At 47.7% G+C, this 24,075-nt stretch overlaps 1 protein-coding gene across 1 annotated transcript in view; it reads left to right on the top strand.

Annotated features, from left to right (window-relative positions):
• The window catches only part of Tram2 (translocation associated membrane protein 2), an 82,407-nt gene that overhangs the window by 22,334 nt on the left and 35,998 nt on the right, over window positions 1–24,075 (top strand). Inside the window, exon 2 of the mRNA XM_052192526.1 lies at window positions 18,540–18,603. Coding sequence (XP_052048486.1) covers window positions 18,540–18,603 — 64 coding nt within the window. The remainder of the gene's footprint in view (window positions 1–18,539; window positions 18,604–24,075) is intronic.

Below are 24,075 nucleotides of genomic sequence, written 5' to 3'. Positions count from 1 at the left end.
CCATTTTCCCATCTTAGCTCCCTGAGCATCAGCTATATTATTATTATTATTATTATCATCATCATCATCATCATTATTATTACGATTAACAGGTGATGCTTATAAGAGATTCTCTCTACAGCTTGGGAAAGCAGGGCTGGGCAGATCTCTGTGAGATGGAACCAACCTGGTCTACAGGGATTCCAGACCAGCCAGGGCTACAGAGTGAGATGTTGTCTGCGGGTGGGGGGAAAAGTCCATTATTCTTCCAGAAAGATATTTGCATGGTAATCATCAAAAATAGTGTCATGGAAAGCTACTGTGGAGCATAGCCCTAGACGTTTGCTGAGCTCTTGAGACTGACCCCAGCACCACACACTCAGGAAGCAACTCAAAACGTTTTCTCAGGTATGGTAGAATCTCAAGTAATATAAACATTTTTCCCTGTGGGCGTATCTATCTACACACACACACACACACACACACACACACACACACACACAGTGCAGTGAGTTTTTATTACTGGTCGTTAACATGGTAGCCAGACCACTTAAGAGAGAAGTATCTATTTTGGTTCCCAGTTTTATAAGCTTTGGCCCCGTGGTCTTTGACTCTGTTGGTCATGGGCCATTTGCACGGCAGAACATTGTGGCGGCAGGAGCTCGTGGCAGAGGCTACTTGCCTCATGGTGGACAGAACACAACTTTGTCTAGTTAGGTTCTTACCTCGTAAGTTTCCAGAACTTAAAAAGGTAGTGCCTCCAACCTTGGAGGAGGGTGGGGGGGGGATTCAATACATGAGCCCATGGGAGACATTTCCTATGCCAGCCGTGGCAGTCAGGAAAAGGGAGGGAACAAAGTTTTGGATTCTTGGCAGAGCTCTTTGCTTGGAGACGGGAGCAGGTGTGTGGGATGAGGGTGGGGTGAGCTGGCAGATGGGGAGCTGGGGAGAGATGAGGGTCCGCAGAACGTTGGGAAGAGGAACACACTTTGTTCTTAGAGTCAAGATGCTCTTGATGTCCAAAAGTTCTAGAGAGTGATTCGGGGGTGAAAATGGGCACTCAAAGCTGTTTAATGGGGGTCGATTTTGGACACAAAACCATCAAGAAGAAACTTAAGAATGGCCAGGAGTGGAAAGAACCTTTGGGGCCGTTATTGTCGAGGCAGGGCTTGGTCTTGAACTATCGATCCTTCTGTCTCCACTTCTACAGGGCTGAAGCTGGGTTTCAAGCCTGCACCACCACACCTGGGTTTCTGTGGTGCTGACTAAGGGTATCCGGTGCTAGGTGAGCACTGTACCAATGGATGGACATCCCCAACCAGAAGAGAAACTACTGGGTTCTGAAATTAACTGTATAACATGTGAAGGAAATGCTTTGTGCTAAAATCTAAGCTTTAAAAACAGGAATTGTGAGCCAGCAAGATGGCGTCACAGTTCAGTGGGAAAAGGTGCTTACCACCAAGACTAGTGACTTGAGTTTGATCCTGAGAATCCACGTGGTAGAAGAAGAGAACTGACCTTACAAGACCTCTGATCCACACTCAGGCACATGACAACTATAACTATAACTATAACTATAACTATAACTATAACTATAACTATAACTAACTCTAGAATAACTATATATGTAAGTATGTATGTATGTATGTATGCATGTATGTATTATGTATGTATGTATTTATGTATAAAACAAGCTCAACAGTGATTGAATGATTATTTTGTTCATTGCTTATAGCAGTTTGAGGAAGTGGGTCTCTCAGTTCACTTGTGGGAGAAAACTGTTTCCTATGGTCCCTCTAGCCTGGAGCAGGGTTTGCCTAGCTGCTCTCTTGTGAATCCCAATGTATGGCCCAAGGGCAGGAGAAGGAGGACCAGAACCACAGGTGACAAGACAACAATTCTAAGAGTGATGAAGCCAGGCATGGTAGCTCACCTTATAATCCCATTGCATAAGAGGAGGAGGCAGGGGGATTGCTGTGAGTTTAAGGCCAGTCTGGACTGTGTTGTGAGTTCGAGGCTTGCTTGGGATGCAGAGCAAGATCCCATTGCAAAAGAAAAAGAATGGGGTGAGGCATGGGGTAACTTTAATTTTAATTTTTTTAACTTGTTGAATGCTATTCCCACTCTGGACTTGACCTTCTAACCCTGCTAATCCTCTCAGGTATCTCTGTGAGTGTACTCTCTCTGTCTTCACCAAACGAGCTGAGTGACTCTTGACTTAAGACATGATGAGGGCAGAATTGGGTTCGGATATCAAATCCCAGCATGAAGCCATTGCGCTCTGTCATCTCTCCAGGTCCAGAGTGACCATGGGGTCTGAGGTCTGGACTGGGGAGAAGGCATCTAGAGTGAGGCCAAGGCTAGCTCTCACAAGAAAGCCAAGGTTAGCCATCACAAGAAAGCGAAGGACCAATGGAAAGGAGAGCTGGTGTTCAGGCAAGACAAGATGCTCAGAGAAACATTGAGAAATAATGACCAGGCTTAGCCTGACGGGAAGCAGCGTCTACAGGTGGACAGGCTAGCCTAGACATTTTTCTTTACTAAAGGACAAGTTAGAGCCGTTCACTTAGAACTGATGCCTAGACTGTGTCTATACCAAGCATATTCACTAATTCTGCGAAGCATTTCATGGAATTGTGGCATCAGAATATCCTTTCTATATCCAGGGCAGTGGTACTAAGTCTGTATGGGGTTGTTGTAGTCAAGGATAGACCCAGAAGGAAGGTAGAGTGATTGCATAATCTAGCATCATTTGCCGGCTGTTGCCAAGAGCAGGTAAGACTGCCACAGCCCTGAGAGGGGAAATTAGTGCAATAAAACAGTGCAAGAGGGTCTGTGGGACGACTCCGCGGCTTCGAGCTTGTACGGCTCCTGCAGAGGACCAGAGCGTCCTCCTCCGCACCTGTGCTGGCTGGCTCACAACTGTAACTACCAACAGGGGAATCCAAAGCCTCTGGCCCCAATGGGCACAGGCTCATGTGGACCCATACATCTGTATACCCGAGCACATCCCCACCTCTGAAAATAAAAATAAAATCTTTAAAAAAGAGAGTAAAGGTAAAAGCCATCAAGGGCTTGAGGGAAGGGTGGGGAACTAGACGGCAGCCTGGACAGGAGCTTGTGTGATGTGGAGCTGCCTCCTGGGTCCCACCCACACTTATGGCAGTTGCTGAGGGTGTTGCTTAGGAAAGATCTGGGTCAAGAAACTTGATTGGGAGATCATTAGAATAGAGGTGGCCAATGGAGGGAGAGAAGCAGGGGCTTGGACCCCAGCCTGGAGGGCCATGTATGTCCCAGAGGCCCCTAGAAGAATCCAGGAAATACAGGGATGTCAGAGAGTGTCCTTAAGAGACAAGGACATCTGGCCTAGTAAGGGGGAGTGGCCAGAGGCTGCAGAGAACAGGTGTTCTTGCTGCCTGCTTCCTCTTGTTGCTAATGGGACTCTGTGTGTGTGTGTGTGTGTGTGTGTACATTTATATATATGTATACATTTATATATGTATATATACATGTGCATTTATATATATGTGCATTTATATATATATATAAATATATATGGTGTGTGTGCATGTGTGTGTGTGTGTATCTCCTTTAGAGGTTAAGGTGGTTGCAGGTGGCCTTCCTAGCATATATGTTCACATAGTACCCACAAGGATGTACGGTCTCATCCTTTCTTTTTCGTCTTTGCGTCTGCAGGACAGTGGGATCGGTGTGACTGCCTGATCCCGCCCACTGGGTTACCCTCTCTAGATGGTTACCCTCTGGGCCTGGCCAAGGGAGCTGACGTCTCCAAGGCTGGAAGCCCGCGCAGCTGCCGGGGACTGCCTGCTCTCAGTGCCCTCCCCTCTCGCCCAGCCTCAGTTGGAGCTGCTGGTGGCTCGGGGCCCTGCTTGTCAGCACGTGGCTTGGGTTTCTGTGTTACAGGTCCCAAATTGGGATTGCAGGGGATAAAGTGTCCGCGTTGTGTGATCATGCTGAGCCTTCCCATGTGGCCAGCTGCAAACTCTTCAAAGGGTTGTGTGTATTTCGTCTGGGAGATGCTGCAGGAGACGGAGACGAGGACAAAGATGTCTGTTTTCCAAGAGGAAAAAATAGAAGTGGGCGACAGCCGTGGATTCTGGGTAGGGCGGGTGCTCGGACTCAGTGAGACCCTTTCCTCTTCTCTTCATAGTTTCCATTTCTCCAGCTCCTTCGGCCAGTCCTTGTCTACCGGCACAGACCCTGCCTGTGTAAATACAGCCTCTGTCTCCCCCCTCCTTCATTATGCATTCCTTTAATCTGACCCATCTTCAGGTCGCCAGCTGGCAGAGACAGCGGATTCCAAACCCCAGCTGGTGCCAGCGTGTTTACACGGGCGGGAAGCTTGGCAGACAACTTGCCCCCAAGCTACTCAGCTGGAGGAAAAGGTAGAAAGACAACCCCAGCGGGTGTGGTGGCTCACGCCTATACTCGCAGCCAGGCCTAGGCAGAGGAGCTACTGAAAATGGAGGCCAGCCTGACTTATGTACACTGTGACTTCCAGGCCAGCCTGAGCTACAGTGTGATACCCCGTTCCATCCCACCCCCAAAGAACAAAACAAAGGGAAAGTCAACCCTATGCCAAGTGGGGCTCTTGTTTACCCTCACTTCATGCTGCGCGAACAAGGTGAATAAGTGAATGGCTGGGATTCTGGGTAACCCCTCACCCCACCCTCGGCAACCCTTATATAGGCATCTGAGCACATGGAGGTCTTTGCCTCTTGACTGTGGCAGATCAGAGAGTATTTATAAGACATTATCCATCCGTATATAGCCAGTTCCTACTCACGACGGGTGTGGTCTTTTCTAAAATAGTAATAAAAGCGATGCGGCTGAGTGTGAAGCTGGAGCTGAGATTTGCTGCCGCCTCTGCAGCCTGAGTTCAGCTCTCTGCATCCTATACCTCAGTTTGCCCCCCAGAAAAGCCCCCGAGGCACCCAGAGGGCTGCCAGCCCCGGTGGTGGGTCACCATGAACAGGGTGACAGGCCAGGTCCAGGGTGTTCTGTTTTGGGACAGCGTGACAGGCACTGGTTATCAGCATTCAGCGTTTGGGTGGCTGTTTGACTCTCATTGTACAGACATGTGTGTCAGGAAGACATGGGCCCCGTGTTAGTGCCATCTTGCCATGGTGGCACTGACTTCGTCGGTTACTGTCACGTGGTGGTGTAATGTGTTTCACCTGAGAAGCACAGCTGTATCAGTAGGGTCCTATCAGGAAACCAGGGGTAACTGAAGAATTAGTATTGAAAGCACAGTTGACTCAGGGCATTGACTAAGTCTGGAAACAGATAAAGAATGGAAAATCCTTCAAGTGCAGAGGCAGTCTATAAAGAGCTTTCAGGGTAGCCTGTGTGTGTGTGTGGGGGGGGGGCTCTGTGTGAGGGGTGGCGGAGAGCTGTTGCAGAGCTAAGATGGACGAGAGCTGGGGGTGCCTGTAATTGTGGAAGACGACTGACTGTAGCCAAGAGATAGATACCCTGGTGGTTTAAATAAGAATGCCCTACATAGGCTCATGTGATCAAATGTCTCGTCACCAGGGCGTGGCACTGTTTGGGAAGGATTAGGAGGTGTGGCTTTGTTGGAAGAAGTGAGTTGATGACCACGGTGGGCTCAAGATGTAGACCGCTCCGCTCCTTCTCCAGCGCCGTGTCAGCTGTGTGCTGCCTTGCTTTCTGACACGATGATAATGGACTAAACCTCTAAAGTGAAAGCCAACCCCGAGTTAAATGCTTTCTTTTCTAGGCGTTGCCATGGTCATAGTGTCCCTTCACAGAAGTAGGACAGTGACTAAAGACAGATCCTCTGCACATCCTGTCTTATTCCGGCAAAGCCCCGCTCTGAGTTCAGGTTGGGGAGCCCTTAGATTCTTCTTTGCCTCCTCTGAGAACATCAGCTTCATCTGGGAGGGAGAAACTCTGTACTCTTCCGAGAGCAAGCTCTTTGGAGAGGCATTTTCCTGATTGTAACAAGCCTATAGTATCACACATCTGTGCGAAGCTACTTCCTGCCTTGATTTCTGCTGGGACAGAAGCACTCTCGCTTCTTAAAGCGGCAGCACATTAAATGCCTTGACTTCCATCTCCTGCAGCGAGCTCAGATAACACTCAAGTGCCACTTAAACCCCTTTCCTTCTCTGGCGTCTGTGCTGTGCACATAGCCTTGGGACCGACAAGAGCTTTCAGGGTAGCCTCTGTGAGGCTCTGATCACTGAGACAGTTACCAGTAGCTTTCAAGAAACAAAGAAACAATAGGTTTGTTTGCTTGTTTGTTTATTGAGACAGGGTCTCACTGTGTAACCCAGTCTACTGTGAAACTCACTATGTAGACCAGGCTGGCCTCCAACATAACAAAGTTCTGCCTCTCTCCATTTCCCTAATGCTGATGGTAAAAGGCATGTACCTCCGTGCATGGCCAAGGGAACCATTTTCTTGACATGACTGACCCATTAGGCAAGCAGTTCAGCTGGTGGTATATGCAGGAAGCATTTGAAACTTGTTATAAGGTAGCCTCTCCTGCCTGGAGGGAAGCAGTCATCTCTCCCTTTGGGTTATCCTGGGCTACAAGGCTCTCAAGTATGCAAGGTGCTGGGATGGATGGTGTCTCTCCCATGAACCAGGAGACAAACTGTTCCCACTTTGGGGCCTGGAAGCCAGATAACTAGCTTTCTACTTTTTTTTCTTTCCTATTCAGTCTCCTTTCTCTTTTCTTTCCCCCTCTTGTGTGCGTGCGTGTGTGTGTGTGTGTGTGTGTGTTTGCATACATGTGACATACGTGTATGTTTGTGTGAGTATGCGTGCATGCTCATGCATGTGTATGCATGTGGTGTGTGTGCAAGCCAGAGGACCACTTCGGGTATGCTTCTTCCTCAGATATCATCCACCCTGTGTTTTTGAGACAGAGTCTCTCCCTGGCATGCGACCCACTGAGTAGGCTGGCTGACTGGCTGACTGAGGGCTGACAGCTGGTCAGTGAGTCCCTAGGATCCGCCTGTCTCCTTCCTTAACTCTTGCATCGCAGTTGTGTGTTACTGTGCTGGCCGTTTCTGTGTGGCTCCGAGGGAGGCTCAAACTCAGGTCCTCGAGCTTGCTCAGTAAGCTGTAATGAGTGAGCTGTTCCCCTCTCCCACCTGCCCACCATGCTAGCCTCAGCACAGAACTGGAAGGGAGGTACTATGTCTTATGTATTGCCTAAGGACTGTGAGGTTGTATTGCATTTCTTTTCTCCACTCTAAGTCAGTGTGTTCAGGACAAATGGGGCATCTGAGGACTGAAGGTGGCCCACACGATGGGCACCGCGACTCCCTTCAACTGAGCTCAGGCCGCCTCCCGTGCTTTCTCAGCCCTGTAATGATGCTGTCGTAATTATCCTCTTCCCTCTCCCTACCGGAGGCCACGTTCTCCTGACTCAGCTCATCCCTCCCACAGTCTTTCGGGGAAATCTTTAAGTCCCCTCCAAGTCCACAGGGCTACCAGATATTTTCTGCTCCCCGTTCATGACAAAGATATTGAGAATTGATGAAGAATAGGCAGAGTCTGCTTTTGAACAAGGGACAGAGTTCCCTTCACCTACCCCATCCTGGCTTAAACAGACTCTTCCTGCATCACAACCTCATTGGGTCCTTAGGTTCTGGGCACAATGCATGGGGGATTAAGGCCAGATGCTCCACACAGACTCCTGTGCTGCTTCTGGAGTGCCTCCGGGCAAGCTTCCATGGCCCTTTGAGCCTACATTTTTGTGTTCTCAGGGCATCTGGGGGACTGTAAAGGAGAGATTTCTTTGGGTGTTCAGTGCAACCCTGAACAGGACAAGAGGCCATCACAATGTTGTGCCGGGTACAGCCGGAGGCGAAGCAAGACCATCTTGTATGTAGCACAGCACCGGCCATGCAGTCTTCCACATCCAGAAGTCACTGCTGGACTTTCTCTTGGCATTAGGAAGATTGAGGCAATGCAGGGACGGCTTTGGTCTCAGCTGGGTTGCATCAAAGGTTCAGAACAACGTGATTGGCTTGACTACGTCTACAAGGGAGTTACATTTGGTTGATAACACCTCTCCTGACTTTGGCCTCTGGGCCATTGAGGGAAGGGAATAATTGTGTTGTTGTCTGAACCTCTCTAGTGCTGTGTCTTTCCCAGAGTGTGTGTTCAACAAATACCCTGAGTGAAAAATTGATTTAATCTGTGTAAGCATATATGTGTTGATCCTATCACTAAGGGTAGCCCAGAACTGGTTATGTAGCACTGGCTGCCTCGACTGGCTCAGACTAGCTGTAATCCTCCTGCCTCAGCATCCTGAGTGCTGAGTTTTGCTTTATTTTGTTTTGTTTTTGAGATTAATTTTATTTAAGATTCCATGTATCTGGAGACTATAAACGTGTTTGATACTGTGATACAGATGAGGTCGTAGGGGTTAACCGTACCTTTCCAGCCAGCTTCGTGGATGCATACAAGCATGTCTGTGTAAACACACACACTCTACTGCTTTCCTGGACACATCTGATTAGGAAACTGATCTGGCCCCTGCTGGATGGATGGAGGAGGAGGAGGTGGCCCTAGTGACTCACAGTTGGAGCTTATTAGTGTACGTGCTGGCTCTGATTCCAATCCAATCAGTCTAGTCAAGAGATTATAAAGGCAGACGGACTGCGAGGAGGCTGTAGTTCTCCGGGCCCGAGACGCTCGGGCTCCCTAGCAGCTGTCCTGGGAACTCATAGAGCAAGTGAATTCTCATCCTCACGAGAAAGTGAAGGCACGATGACTGTGACCATGGAGTGTGAGTTCGAAACAAAACATGAAATAAAAAACAAAGGAACCAAGAAGTTCTTCGTGCCTTTGTCAGGGTAACAGGAAGGGGTGCCTCTGTTTTGTTCCCCACCCCCCACTTACAATCCTCCAGTTCTCATTAGCTCAGTTTGTCGCCCATTACTGAGCATCGCCTGTGTCTGGTGTCCGTGTAGAGGTGACTAGACTCCACAAGGTACCCAGGGCCTTGGGGTCTTTCTGAGGAGACAGAACGTTTCTGGGTGCAGTATTCCTCCTGATCATCTCTTTCCTGCTGTAATTCAGACTCCCAGGCTTTCCCTGCAGACCCCAGTTTTTCTGCTTCCCTGTGTGTTTCTTCTTCATCGCCCATCCCCTCCCAAACACATGCTTAGGTCTCTTCCTGTCCCTTTGCTTGCTGTCCTTTGCTTTCCTCAGCAGACAAGCACCCCACAGCCAGCTCCCAGTCAACACTTCCGGGGTACCAGCCCCTCACCTCTCCTCAGCTTCAGCTTTTTGGCCCTGAGAGGCAGCAATGGCTTAGCTTCTGGGAGAACATGAAAGGGGCCCCATGATCATGGAGCTCCCGCTGTAGTCCAGGTTAGCCCATGCTTTCTCAAGCACTTGCTGGCGCCACTGGAATCCTTAGAGCTTTGTCCTGTCTTGGCTTCTCGGACCATTGTGGCCTTTCCGACTATGCCATGTGATGTCTCCTCCATCCACAGCACATGTTTATACATACATGTCTGTGTCATTTCTCTACCAGACCCAAGCAGCACTCTTGATCATTCTCTTGGCATAATTTCCCATGCCGTTGAGTCTTTCATGTCACCCAGTGCTGTCCCATGCCTGTTACTTGTGCCCTCCTCCCTTCTTGAGCACGATAGCTTCCAAGTTCCTGTGTTTCCTTGCATCTGTTCCTTGGAATAGAGTTGTATCATTCTACTGGGGCTGGAAGGATACCTGGTTTTCTGAACCTTGCCTAAGGCAAGATTCATCAGCAAGGCGGGGTTTGCACACTGAACACTGGGTGGGATGCCTGGTGCCCCCTTGTCGAGTTCAGAGGTGGTCCATCCTCCCCCTTGGATGTTTGTCTTTCCTGCTTGTTACTTGCAGTCACAGCCATGCTGGAAGGCGAGGACTGTGATGGGCATGGGCCCAGCCTGCCTGAGAATAAATACCAACTCTGTGCAGCCATTCTTGTTGCTCTGTGGTGCTGAGGCTGGAACCCAGAGCTTCTGCATGCACCAGCACATAGCCATAGGCCCAGTCCCTTTCCAGTGTCCGCGAAAACATCTCATTCAAATCCAATAGTGAAATTTCATAGTAAGGTCCATAACAATGCATGGCACTTTGAAAAGCTATCATTCCGAGGTGGAGTTGAAACAGGGTCTCACTTTATAGTTCAGATTGGCCTGAAATTGTGACCAGGCTGGCCTTGAACTTGCAGCAACGCTCTTCTCCTGCCTATCAAGAACTGGGATTATAAATGTGAGCCACGGGCTCCAGCTAAAACATCGGGCTCAATATAACACTGGCATTTGCTCGGACTTTGCACCTTGACTTCAGGGCTGCAGGGTGACTGTGGCTTGTGGGTGAGTGTGGGTCACGCCTTCCTGAGGTCGTGCCTCTGGTGCTAGAGTTGTGTTTCCACTCTTCATCTGGGGATCTTGCCTTCCACATTTCCCTCCTGTATGTGGTGGTTTGAGTAAGAACGGGCCCTGTAGGTTCTTATATTTAAGTGCTTGCTCACCAGGAAATAGAACTGTCTGAAGGGATTAGCAAGTGGGGCTTGTTGGGAAAAGCGTGTGCCACTGGGAATAGATTTGGTGGTGTTCGAAAGCTCATGCCAGGCACAGCCCCCCCCCCCCCTTGCCTACAGATCAACATATAGCTCTCAGCCACTATCTGCAGCACCGTCCCTGCCATGCTCCGTGCCGAGATGATAGTGGACTAAACCTCTGACAGTGTAAGGCAGACCCCAGGTAAAGGCTCTACAAGAGTGGCCTTGGTCATGGCTTCTCTTCACAGCACGAGAACAGGAACCAAGACAGTGTGCCTTGAAGGTGATAATGAGTGTCTGTCATTGGCAAACAGAGATGTCTGAGTGCTAGATGTTTCTCATTAACCTTCATGGCTTTGGTTTACGTGAGTGTGTGTGTGTGTGTGTGTGTGTGTGTGTGATTAATCAGCCTTAAACTTTCCTAAAGTACCCCCATGAAGACAGTCCTGGGTGGGTCTTTGCAAATTCAAGCAAAAAGGGTTCATGCTCACCCAGATGTTCCGATGCTTCTTCTCTTGGTGCTGGATGCTCTGTGGGACATAGGTTGATTCCAGATGTTCCGATGCTTCTTCTCTTGGTGCTGGATGCTCTGTGGGACATAGGTTGATTCCGAAGAAGGTTCAAGAAGGCAGTGCTCCCCGTCTGACTACTGTGTCTTCCAACTCCATGGGCCCATTGCTTGTTCTCTCTCCAGCTCTTAACCCACCATAGAGGAGCTGTGTCCTTAGCGGTTGAGAAACCCCTCCTGTTTAAACACAATAGAAGTAAGCACCCTCTTCTGTAGACCTGTGGCTCACGAGCCCTTTGGCAAACCAATCTCTAAAAATATTTATATCACAATTCATAACAGTAGCAAAATGACAGTTATAAAATAACGACGAAAATAATTTTATGGTTGGGGGGTCACCACCACACAAGGAACTGTGTTAAAGGGTGGTGGCATGAGGAAGGTTAGGAGCCATTGATCTAGGGGAATCCTCTGCTTCCTGAGATAATGACCTTGGCCCTGCTGGAAGGCCGGTTTATCATCTCTGCCCTCCCCGCCCCCCAAGACTGCTTCCCTTAGCTCTGACTGTGTGGATTCAAGGCTCATTTTCCTAGCAAGCTTCAATCCATGTGACAAGAGTCAGGGGTCAGCACGCTGAGCGGGAGGGCGGGTTCCCAGATGGCAAACAGTTCCTGAAAGCCACCCAGCCGATCGGCAAGGGCACCTGTGTCTTCCTAGAAAGGTGTAAATAAGCAAAGGAGATCAAATACACGTGGGCCTCGCCTGCCCCTGCTGTGCTGAGTCCATGGACCCCGTGAAGTGAATTGCCCTTTCATTTCCTCAAATACCCGGCAATGCCAAACATTCCTTGGGATGCTTTTGCGGGGGCATCCAGGCATAATACTTGGCAGCAGTTGGTGACTGGCAGGCTCCTGCAGACCCGTCTGAAACTCTAGTCACCCCTCCCTAGCCCTCTATGCTCTGTCTTTATGGTGCTGCAGTTAAAATAACACACTGATATGCTAAGGATATGGTTCCTTTTTGTCATCAAGTCTAAAACTGTTACCTAATCTTGATGCTTAAAAAAAAAAAATCAAGTATTCACAACCCCCAACTCTACACCTCAAAGCTCCTATCTGTGTTTTAAATTCCCGGTACAAATGATACTGCATCTTACTTTGGAAAAAAAACAAATTTGTTTGTGAAAAATATGTGTGTTTTGTTTATATCCACACACAGCCAGTGTTCTAAACCCTGACATGTTTACGCGTGTTTCAGGAAAATGATATTCTTAAAAAAATATTTTTACATGAGCATATTTTTGTTTTTATTTAATTCTTAGTTCCCACAAGAAATGTTTTGTAGACGTATTATAACATTAAAACAAGGAGGAAAGTAGGGGGTTAGTAAGTTCAGGCCCTGAGGCCAGCCCGGGCTGTTTAGCAAGCTTCTAAAACCAAACACCTCTCCTTGTGCTCTGGAATAAACCCTTTTTTATCCTTGTATAGTTTAGACTTCGGCATGATGGATATAATCAGAGCAGCCCTAACGTTATCGTAGCCAGTACCTCAGCAAGGTTTCCATGACTGCCAATGACTTGCCTGTCCAGCATCATGATCACAGGCTCTCCAAAACCCGTGGGGTCTGGCTGTCTGACTTTGCCCTGTTCTTGAATCAAGGAGGCCATTCAGACAAGGAACCGGAATCTTCAGACGTTGCTAAGGCGCCAGACAAAAAAGGTACTGTCAGAACTGTGCCCCCCGCCTCTCAGGCACTCACGTCGCATTGGTCATCCAGAACAGAGGTTTGCAGAAAGCCACCGTGGAAAGCATCTTTGTCCCAGCAGTCTATCTTCTGCTGAGTAGTGGAGAAGTGCAGACCCACAGACACCGTGTCCTTCTGTGCATGAAGTTATGGTGGTGTCATCTAGTTCTCTTCCAGAAGCAAGACACTAGGGCACTGGCTCCAGAAAAGAAAGCTAAAAATTTAAACAAAACAAAACAAATCTTACTCACCAGTTGAGTATAACTTTCCAGTGTTTTCCTGTCTGACTGAAGTTTTCTTATTTACCACCTTAACAGAAAGATGTGAAACCAATTTCAGGACAGCTTGCCTGGATATTTGGTGTCCTGCGATCAGGGGCAAGCGTGGGGAGGAGGCAAACTCCCCTGCCTTAGAAGGACAGCCCACTAGCGTTAGCCAGGTCGTAGCAATTAATGAGTGTCTGTGCTTTCAGTTGGGGGACCTGTGCTACTCGGTGTTTCTGCTCCTCGGGAGGGCACCAGTGGGTCACAACCCTTTTGCAACAGTGACTTTCCCGTGCCCAAGCCTTGTATAGTGTACCCGCAGCCCCTTGCTGATGTGCTGGTTGAGAGCAAGTCTGAACTAGCTCTCAGGGGAAGCATCGAATACCCGCTGGGGAACAATGTGGTCCCTTTCATCTTACTTATTTCCTTCTGTCTTTGGCGACTGCCATCAGCTTCCAGGGAAAGGGACTGTGCATTAGGAAGCCCTGGTGTGCCAATGCCTGGGGCTGGCCGAGGACTTTACTCTTCTTGCCTGTGGGGGCAGGGATGACACCCAGACTTTCATTTTCACAGGCAGAGAAGCAGCATTATGCTTTAAACTTGAAGTTAGACCCTTCAGTAAGTCTGTGATTGGGCCTAGAAGATCAAATGTGCCCAAGAATCATAACTGACAGAGTTCTTCATGGATGTCCATTTCAGCCTCAATGGGCCAGGTCATTTCCATACCTGTCCAGAACAGTGCCACTTCTTTACATTACAGAGCCATTGAAGAAACCATGCTTGATCATTTATGGAAAGCCTTAGAACCAACCATGCCGGGCACCAAGCAAGCTTTCAATAGCATTATTTGTGCCTATTGTTATTACTGGGCAAAGGAGGCCACTGAGATGACATGTCCTACCCAAGGGCACACTGGTCCACAGTAGACTTGGGTCAGGACTCTACATCCAGCATGCCTCACAGAAGCAGCGATCGCTCTGTCATTGCAAGCAAGCGCTCAGGTCCGTGTGCTTCTAATGGAACATGGCCTGTGGAATGATTTTAGTTTTGTTATTGCTGTGTGAGCACACACAACGTCTCTGTCTTTCTTTCACACGTGTTCTAATTAAAATTGTAATGAGTCTCTTGCTCTCTCTCTCTCTTTCTGTGTGTGTGTGCGTGTGTGTGTGTGTGTGAGAGAGAGAGAGAGAGAGAGAGAGAAAGAGAGAGAGAGAGAAAGAGAGAGAGAGAGAGAGAGAGAGAGAGAGAGAGAGAGCCTCCTATGCAATTTTGTGCTTTCCCTTTGCATAAGGATATTAGCGCACACTGTCACTTTTAACCTTTCACTCAGCAAGTCTGGCATTTAATATGCTATTAAACTCAGTATTGTTTCCTATAAACAGCCTTAGAGGGACGAGAAATAACGGGAGTGACATCTTTAATAGGCCCCTGCTTCTCAGCCCCTGCGCTATGTGGGTGGACCCAGCATTGCACAGAGGGGCGTGTTAGCCGTTTGGTCCCTGACCTCAGGTCAGGAGAGGGTAATGGAAGGAAGATCTGGGGTGCCAGAGGGGCCTTTGAAAGCCCACAGAGTGGTTTTTACAGGGGACAAGGAGGTTTCGTTATCCCTCTGCTCCCCTTCCCTCTCTTTCCTCTCCCCTGTGCCCCCTTTCTTTAATGGGTGTGGTGAATGTAGGAGCTGATCTTATTGGAGTGAGCAGCTTGAGGTGAGCCGTAGGACTTCCTGGGATGCACTTCTGTGGGTCAGCCTCATTCGCTGCTCTTCCTCTCTAAACTTTTGACACATGATCTCCTTGGGTTTGGTCTTCTAGCTCTTGCTAGCGTTCTGTTATGTGCTGTGTTGTATGCCAACTGCCTGTTTTGCTCGTGCTCACTGGGTACTAGAAGGCACCATGCCTGTCTGTGCCAGGAGCTTAACTCCTTTTCCTATGAAGCAAGGGGCCTGGCATTTGGGATACCACCACACGGGAACAAGCGTGGTAAAGAAGTTGTTTCTATTGCCACGATCCAGAGGGCAGGTATGGAAAAATACCAGAATCCGGTATTTTTGCTTTAACCCTGCTCTCGTGGATTGGGTTCAGAAACCACGTGTTAGACATCCATCTGTGGCTGCCGAATACTGCAGCTGCTTACAGGATAAGGTCATCAGATGGGTATTTATGAGACACCTACCATGTGGGCAGGACTGGGGTGGACACAGTGAGAGAAAAATACTTGTACAGAGATAGAACTGTGAGCAGGTGACAGGGTGATCGAGCAGATGGCTTTCTTGTGGGATGGGCTGTGTCCACGTGATGAGCATTTGTCACAACTCTTTCCTCTTGCCATCGGAGGTTGTGCAGAGAAGGTTATCAAGGCAAGTAGGTGCTGATTCTTCTAGAACTGATATTTGGTGGTGTTAACCTCTACCTTGGTAGGGCTGATAAAAAAAATTACTCTTGAGGACCAATGAGACATCAGCAGATATAAACACTTGCTGTGTGTGCCCGATGACCCAAGTCTGATCCCTGAAGCCCATACTGTAAACTGTGAATTTGGTAGCTCATGTCTGTAATCGGAGACAGAAGGGGAGATGTGAGAGCCAATTATGAGTGAGCATGCGCAGTAGCAACAGAACCGAAAGACTGTGTCAAAAGGTGGAAGGTAAGACCCAACTCCTGGAAGGCTGTCCTTTGACCTACACACACACAGAGAGAGAGAGAGAGAGAGAGAGAGAGAGAGAGAGAGAGAGAGAGAGAGCCTTTGCCCCAAAAGAACAGACATTCAAGTTTGTCCTGACGCGTTCATCTATCACTGATTGTAGATTTCATCTTTGTGAGTCTGCTTCCTTTACTAGAACTTACTTGTAACTTCCACTTTCATGCTCGGCTCTCGTGCTCTCTCACAGTTCACAGGTGCGAGACCTTTGAGCGCCAACTCAGCCGAAACAAGGCCAAGCCCTCCTCCCTGTCTCAGCTCTCATACTGTAAATGAACCATCCTTTGGAGTCTATTTAGAGCCACAGTTTTGCATTTTGTGGTGTTTGTGGGGGTTTTGTTCTTTAAGATGGCCCCTAAGTATTTTGCTGAAGTGCTATCCCTAATCTTTAAGAAGGAGGCAAGGTGCCTTCGGGAGAGGCCATGTCTTCAGTTGCCTCATGTGGACCTGAGCTACAGTAGTCATGTTCACCAAGAACGGGTGTTAATGAACCAACAGTACGCATTAACTAAGGTGCCTTTCAGAAGCATGCATAAAGCAAGGTTGTATGTCAGTCTCTTGGTGAGATGGGACTGGTTTGTAGCATCCCAATGTTGTATTTCTCTTGGGGGCAGTGTTTTGGTGTTTGCAAGTTTCCGTAGAACTTCCATGCGTGAAAATCAACTGTATATCCAGGGCTTGAGCAAAACGGTGTGTAACTCACATACCAAATGCCTACTTCCTGGGCTTTATTTATCTGTCTTGTCTTGGGGGTAGTAATAGCCTGAATATAGAAAATTTTCAAGTTCTTTCAGGAACTCCGTCGCAGGCAAGGTTGAATAGCAGTACTCCACACATAGAATTATAATGCTTCTGAGAAGTGGATGCTGGCCAGCTTCAAGAGGGCTCAGTCTCCAAGGGCTCACCCATTGAAGACCCACAGCTTTTCTATGGATGGGACAGCAGTAGCCACAGCAGAAGACTGTGGGTGCTTGAGGCACTGAACAGCACCCCTTTCCAGCCCCTCTCAGAGGATCCCAAGCCAGGAGAGGGTGGGCTCGGAGGGTTAGTGACCTGATAGGTCCCAAGGAAGAGGACTTTGGTGGCAGAGCGCAGTTCCCACTAGAGACTGGGGACTTACAGTTAAAGGTAGTGAGCTGCATTTCATTCTTCATCTCAGTTCTTCGTCTGAACACTCACCTCCTCTAGGTTAGCTATTCAAACAGGCATGCAGTGAAAACTGAGGTGAGACCCCTGCCGGCTGGGTAGGAACGATAGCACACTATTGGCTTGCCTGCCGAGGAAGAAGAGACCTCTAGAAGTAGTGAAAGGCCTTGTAGAATGGTCAGCATGATGGAGAAAAGAGACATACGTTGATACGTGATTAGGAGTCTTAAGGGAAGAGGGATCTATGGGCAGTCTTTAGATGGGAGCCAAGCACATCACTGTAAGGAAAATGCAGGCATTTGGGCCGGAAGCGGGTCAGGAATGTAGACCACAGTCTTAAGAACAAGAGGAATTGGTTTCAGGGGTTGGAGAGTGGAGAAGAGAATCTTCTCATACCTGGCATTATTTGTCCTTTTCTTTCTCGATAGAGCATACACAGGCATCAGCATATACACAAAGACTCTGTGTAAATAGCTGCCTATAATTAAATGATACCTCACTGCAGAGTGACAGCAAGATCTCTCTTAAAGAAGAGGGTTGAGTTTATAGGATAGGCTAAGGGCTGTCACCTGTCCCTGTCATGTCCAGAAAGTGCCTCCTGCACTTGTTTCCACACTGACTTGGCCATGGCCTGGTGTATCCCTCCCTCCCCGACCCTACTCTGCACACAACCTTCTGATCTCTATGTTTGGGGGATTGCCCATAACCCCTGGCTGAGGAGGTGTCTTCAGAGCCTCTGGGGAAGTAATTTTCTTCACCTGACCTTGTGTGTGCCTCACAGAGCACTTCTTGGTCCTGGCTGGACATCTCTGGAATTTGAAACGGTGCCACTAGAGAGTTCAGTGCCACACCAGTCAGTAGTAGTACACAGCTGAGGTGCTGCTCATATCCATGACTCTATAGACAAGAGATTTGGTTCGGGGCGTGAAGTGACTTCCGCATGGTTACGTAGCCAGCAGAGTCAGCACTCGAACATAGACAATTTCTGCGTCTCAGCTTCATCTCCACATTTTGCCATCTCTCACACCTGCTTGAAACTGTCTCAGAACTGATTTGACTATTAGTAACCAGATGGGGACCACAATCATCTAAAGATAGCTTTCAAAAAAAATTGCAAACAAACAAAGCACCAAAAACCAAACCAGTAATGCAGGGTTTGCGAAGTCTTATTCCCTGTTTGATAGAAGGGTAGATGTGAAATTAACAGCTGGAACCCACTGTTTCTAAAGCTTGAGTTAAAATCGCCAGGGCTGCTGTCCAGTGTGCAGGCAAGTGAGGTATCCAGGACATCTGGCTTCAGATACCTTTAAGCTGTGACCTTCCAACCTCTGGGGTAGAAGAACTGAGTCAGTAGGTGAATGAGTGAACAAATCGTTCAGCTTGTCAATACAGCTTGCTTCATACAGCAAGTGAACACAAGTGTGGCCGTCATCTGGGGCCCAGGGCTGCTTTTCTCTGCAGGGCAGGACCTGGAAGGGGTGGCTCAGAACTGGTGTTCACTCTGGAGTAGGTGAAACCCTGCATCCTGGAGTGGGGGTAGGAGTGAGTGGTAGAGGGACGGGCCTGGGGTATGGAACAGCCTGGCTTGTTCTTCTGATGTGGCCAAGAGAATAAACAGGAACCTTTGTCCTTTGTTTTCCAGGTCACAGCCAAGACTGCCTTCCTATTTATTTTACCTCAGTATAACATTAGTGTGCCTACAGAAGGTAAGAAAAACACTGCTCTTTATCCCTCCGGGTCCTGTTAACTCTGAAGGCCTGGCGAAGACTTCTCTTTTGCTCTCTGCCTGTGACCTTTCGGATGCTCTCCCTTGGGCCCCAGCACGCTCCCCAAGTCAGGTGTCTGGGCGTGGGGGGGGGGGAGGTTCCTGCCCTCGGTTCTCCGCAGTAGGACCCGAAGAAAAGTACTGCGCTCTGGGGTGTCACGGGTGCTTCTAGCCCTTCCCTCTAAAGTAGGTGGTGTTGATTTCTGTTGCTGATGAAAGTTAAGCCCAAGGCCTGATCGAGAACATGGCTGGTTTTTTGTTGTTGTAACTGTTGTTTTAGTTTTCTATGAGGAAAGTGGGTTAGATGTACTTCAGCGGAGCACGGAAGCATGGTGGGAAGGGAGCTCTGTACTCGGACGAGGTTGAAGTTAGGCGTAAACTGAATCTTCACCCAGGGCCGTTTCATGAAGGCCGTAATTTTTGCATTACAAGCTGGCCTGCATCTAATATCTCCAAACCTGCAGAAAAGCCTCACTGCCATGTTTCCGAGTACCACATGGTCTACCAGCAGCTTCCGGTTCAGGTGTGAGCCTCCCACTCAAGGAGTTGCGGGGCCTCTAGAAGCTGAGCAGGGAGCGAGTGGGCCCACTCTAAAATGATAGCTGCTGCTCTCTCCCAATGCGTCCCCTCCCCGGCCCAGAGGTTGCTGTGAAGCCAGAGTGGCTACACAGTTGCCTTTATCGTCACTGTGACCAAATACCTAAGAGAAACAACCTCAAGGATAGAAAGGGATATTTGGACTTCCGGTTTCAGGGGCTCTTGTCATGGCCGCTTGGGTCTGTGTAATGGTGTAAGCTGTAATGGTGGCAGAAGCATGTGGCAGAGAGCTGTTCAGGTGACAATAAAGGAAGCAGAGAGAGGGTAAACAGAGGAAGGGACCGAGGCAAGGTATACCAGGATGCAGACCCAGGAGTCTGCCCCTAGGTAAGCCCCGCCCCCACCGTCTTCACCACTTCCCATTGATCTCATCACGTTAAGATGGTATGAAGGGATTTGTCATTTGATTTGGTCAGAGTCCTCATGGTCTGACACCAGGATGGATGTCCCCAGTCTCCAAGCATTTCGCAATCTGTTCAAGTCGATAATCAAACTAAATCAGCACGGGAGCTGAAGCAGTTGCTTCTTGAGATAATTTTTATCCCCAGAGCACTAGAAGACATTTCATCTTACGTATAAAACACCTTGTCTTTAAAATGTTGGCAGCTACTTTGGTGAATGCCAAAGAAGACATTCTACTGGCCAGGTTTGGCTTTGGGGCCGTATTTCTGCAGCCTTGGGTTTCTGAGGTCTCAGCCTTGGAATGAGGCATTACTCAGACCCTGCTGTAAAATACCAGGTTCCCCTAGATGAAGGATGGAGGGGGATTGCCTTGCAAAGTTTAGTTCTCCTCTCATCATTTGGAAATAGAGAGGTCACCTTTACACAAGGGTCTTTTATGTGGTTCTATCAGGTATACCTCAAGTATTTGGGGCTGGGGGAGGGGAGTGTGTGACTCTGCCTCATGGAAGTGTAGCCATGAATTTCGCCTGAGCATAGTCCTGCAGCCAATATAACCAGACACCGAGGGAATCCTTGCTTCTGGGTATATAATATAGTTCCCTTTTCGGAGAGTCAAACCGAGAGATTGTGGTAACAGAGAAAGAATATTCTTGGCTGTGGGAAGTGAGACTTGAGAGTGTCCCTCAGCCGAACAAGGCAGTGCTATGGCCGGACACACGTGCATTGCAGCGACACTAGAGTGCCCGTGGGCAGTGCCTGTGGTCCAAGATTAAAGTCAGGCTTCTTTCCCTGCTGCCATCTGTCACTCGTGAAAGATCGTAGAACCTGTTGTACTTACAAGTGAGAGATTTAAATTGTTTCCGTTTTAAAATGTGGTAAGATAGCTGGGCATAGTGGTGTCTTCCTACTGGCAGGGCATGTTCTGCTGTATCTAGCAAACGTATCACCTTGTCCAGTCTTCCATGCATAATATGATTGTTTTAAGTGCAGTCACATTATGCTACTCTCCATATGGAGAAATCTTTTCATCTTGTAGAACTGAACTTTTAGTCATTACACAGCAACCACCATTCTCTTTTCTCTATGAATTATGTTGCAATAGCTACCTCTCTCTATGAATTAGGTTACAATAGCTACCTCGGACGCATAGGTGTGTGTGTGAGTGTGTGTGTGTGTGTATATTTATGTGTGTATGTATATATTTGTGTGTATGTATGTGTGCATGTATGTATGTGTATGTGTGTATATATATGTATATGAGTACATGCATGTGTGTGGATTTGGATGTGTGTGTGTATATATGTGTGTGTGTATCTGTGCGGATGTGTGGATGTATGTGTGTGGTTGTATATGGATGTGTGTGTATGGATGTGTATATAGATGTATGTGTGTGTAAATGTGTATGTAAATATGTATGAATGTATGTGTTTGAATGTGTGTATATGTATGTATATATGTGTATGTGAATATATGTGTGTATGTATGTGTTTGTTTCTGTATGTGTCTGTGTATGTATGTGTGTATGCATGTGTGTATGTGAGTATGTGTGTATGTGTGTTTTGTATGCATGTATGTGTGTGTTTATGTGTGTATATGTATATGTATGTGTTTAGATTTTTGTAATTGGGCCTCATACAATATTAAGCCAGGCTAGCCTTGAACTCAGGCAGTCCCCTGACTCAGCTTTCCAAGTGCTGTGAGTTCAGGTGAGTCACCACACTCAGTTTTAGAATCATATTAATTAACCTTTGGGTACTGGTTTACAATTTAAACACATGTCCCCACACCCACACCCCAATACATCAAGCATTACATAACTCTTAAAGTGTTTACAGTATAATCAAGAAGATAACAATCACATATGACCCCACTACTCAGCAAAAACTTTAGTTAAAATATTTTTAGAGGGCTGGAGAGATGGCTCAGTGATTAAGAGCACTGACTGCTCTTCCAGAGGTCCTGAGTTCAATTCCCAGCAAATGCATTGTGGTTCACAACCATCTGTAATGGGATCTGTTGCCTTCTTCTGGTGTGTATTGAAGACAGCAACAGTGTACTTGCATACATTAAACAAATAACTCTCTAAAAACTATATTTAGAAAGTGATTCATAACTTGCAAAATTTTGGTATTAGATTGTGACGGATCTTTCCCATGTGATAATAATTGTTCTAGTCTAACATTTTGAAAGTCTTAACAGTGAGCACGTGACCCACCCCTCCTTCCTCCCATCTGTTCCTCTTTCCCCAGCTCCTTTCATTCCCTCCTCTCCCCTGCCCTCCTCTTTTTTCTTTCTTACTGAAGCTAGCTTGGCTGGGAGCATTTTGTTTTTCTTCTTTCTTCTTTCCTGAAAGTCCTACACTGGTTTAGTCATTCCATTAACCCTATTGAAGTGTAGGTAACATCTTCTCATGGGGTGACAAAAATCAAAAATGGAGGAAACCTGGCTTCATGATAAATCACAACCACTGCCCACGTGTGGACTCATTGCCTGCCTCCCTCCCTCCCCTCCTCTCTCTCCTGTCTTTCTCTTAATTAAAAATCTATTATTTTCTGTCTATGTGTGTTTAGCCTGAATGTGCCCGTTTACCATGTCTATGCAGTGTCCTCAGAAGCAAGGCAGCATTGACTTCCCTGAAGGAGGAGTTACAGGCAGTGTGAGCTGCCGTGCGGGCGATGTGCATCCTACCTGGGCCCTCTGGAAAAGCTGCCTCGGTCCTTAATCCCTGAGCCACCTCCCCAGCCCTCGCCATTCTTTAAGATTAGCTTGGGATGGGTTCCCTCGCCATTGTCCTTCATCTGCATCGTTGTGCCCTGTGCTTGCTCGTTCTCCATCCCACAGCCTCCGCACGCCATGGTGGCCTTTCCTTGGTCCCCTTCCTTCTCACCATAGACTCACATTGTTACATTACATGCATGCATGCATGCCTGCATGCTCACACACACACACACACACACACACACACCTATATAAATTTAAATACAGATACCTCCAAGGAGACGAAACACATAGTATTTGTCTTTAGGCAACTGGCTTGGTTTTTATTTAGCATAATATCCAGCTCTGTCCATTTTGTTATTCCTGCTGTCATTTGTTTTTATGGCTAAGTAAAATTCCACATTTACTCTATTCTCCCATCTAGTGCTGGGTGTCTAGGTCGGATCCATTTCTTTGCTGTGGAGAGTACCATGGAAGTCAACATGGATGTGCCAATGTCTGTGTGGGATGCTGACAGAGAGGCCTTTGGGTACATCTCTCCACAGTGGACGTATGGACTTACACTCCTTCCAAAACAGACCCTGTATCCTTGGCAGGGTGTGCTGTTGTTTGTTTTCTTGATGGTAGCCACTCTGACTGCAGCGAGCTGGGCTCTCAAAGCAGTCGCCATTTGCATGGCTTTGATGGCCAGAATGTTGAACCTTTTTTCACTTTTTTTTCCTTTCAGGATTCTTTGAGCACTATCAGTTTAGTTTATAAGCCCACGTCTGACTGGATGGTAGGGGTGGGGTTGGATGTTTAGTTTTAGAAGTGCTTCATTTATCCTAGCTATTAATCCTTTGTCTAACGCATAGTTGGCAAAGACCGCCTCCCACTCTGAGGATTAATTGAGAAAGGGTTTCCGTTGCGTAGCCCTGACTGATCTAGACCTCACTAGACACAGTAAACCTTGACCATGTGGTCATCTTCCTGCTTCTGGCTCTCTGGTGTTGAGTTACAGGCAGGCTCCAACACAGCTGGCTTCTTCAGTTGTTTCTGTCAGATATTGCTACAGCAACACAAAAGTAATAAAACTGAGCATACATGTGCCTCAGGCATCCTTTTGACTCCTTCTTGGAGAAATTTGGATAACAGGCAATGCCTTCACCTCTGTCTCACAGTCGGGATTTGAACTATAGACTGTGTTCCAGGTTAGGCCCCTGTCAGAGCTGCTGGGCATAAAGAACTTCCCATTGAATCTTGGGAGTGCACCACTTGAATCACATATTCATTAGTTTAATTAGTTAATTACTCACTCTAGACAAATATTCAAGCAGGACACTGGTCGTGCTTATAAAACAATTTAAGGGAAAGATGTCTAATAAATAAGTAGATAATGGTGACAGCAATAAGGTAGTGAAGGAATTACACAGAGGTATGAGGTGAAACACACACACACACACACAGAGGTCTGGGTGACAAAAAAAAAAACTGCCTTTATAGTGGTGTTGGAGAACTCACAGCCAGCGGCAAACAGAGAGGACAGGATCACTATGTGTAGATGGAGAAACTCTCACCTGAGAAACACAAGCCTGTGGTGTACTAGTGGGTGCGTGCTGCCGGAGAGCCCAGAGCAGCTGGGTTGGCCTTTTCCAGGATGTGACTATTAAATCCTGCTCTGGATAGTTCCTCTACATCTGTGTGCCCTGGGTGAAGG

This window comes from Apodemus sylvaticus, chromosome 9 (assembly GCF_947179515.1).
Source record: "Apodemus sylvaticus chromosome 9, mApoSyl1.1, whole genome shotgun sequence".
In the NCBI taxonomy this organism is placed as follows: Eukaryota; Metazoa; Chordata; class Mammalia; order Rodentia; family Muridae; genus Apodemus; species Apodemus sylvaticus.
The sequence above is the reverse complement of the archived record's forward strand: the minus strand, read 5'-3'. Positions and strand labels throughout refer to the sequence as shown.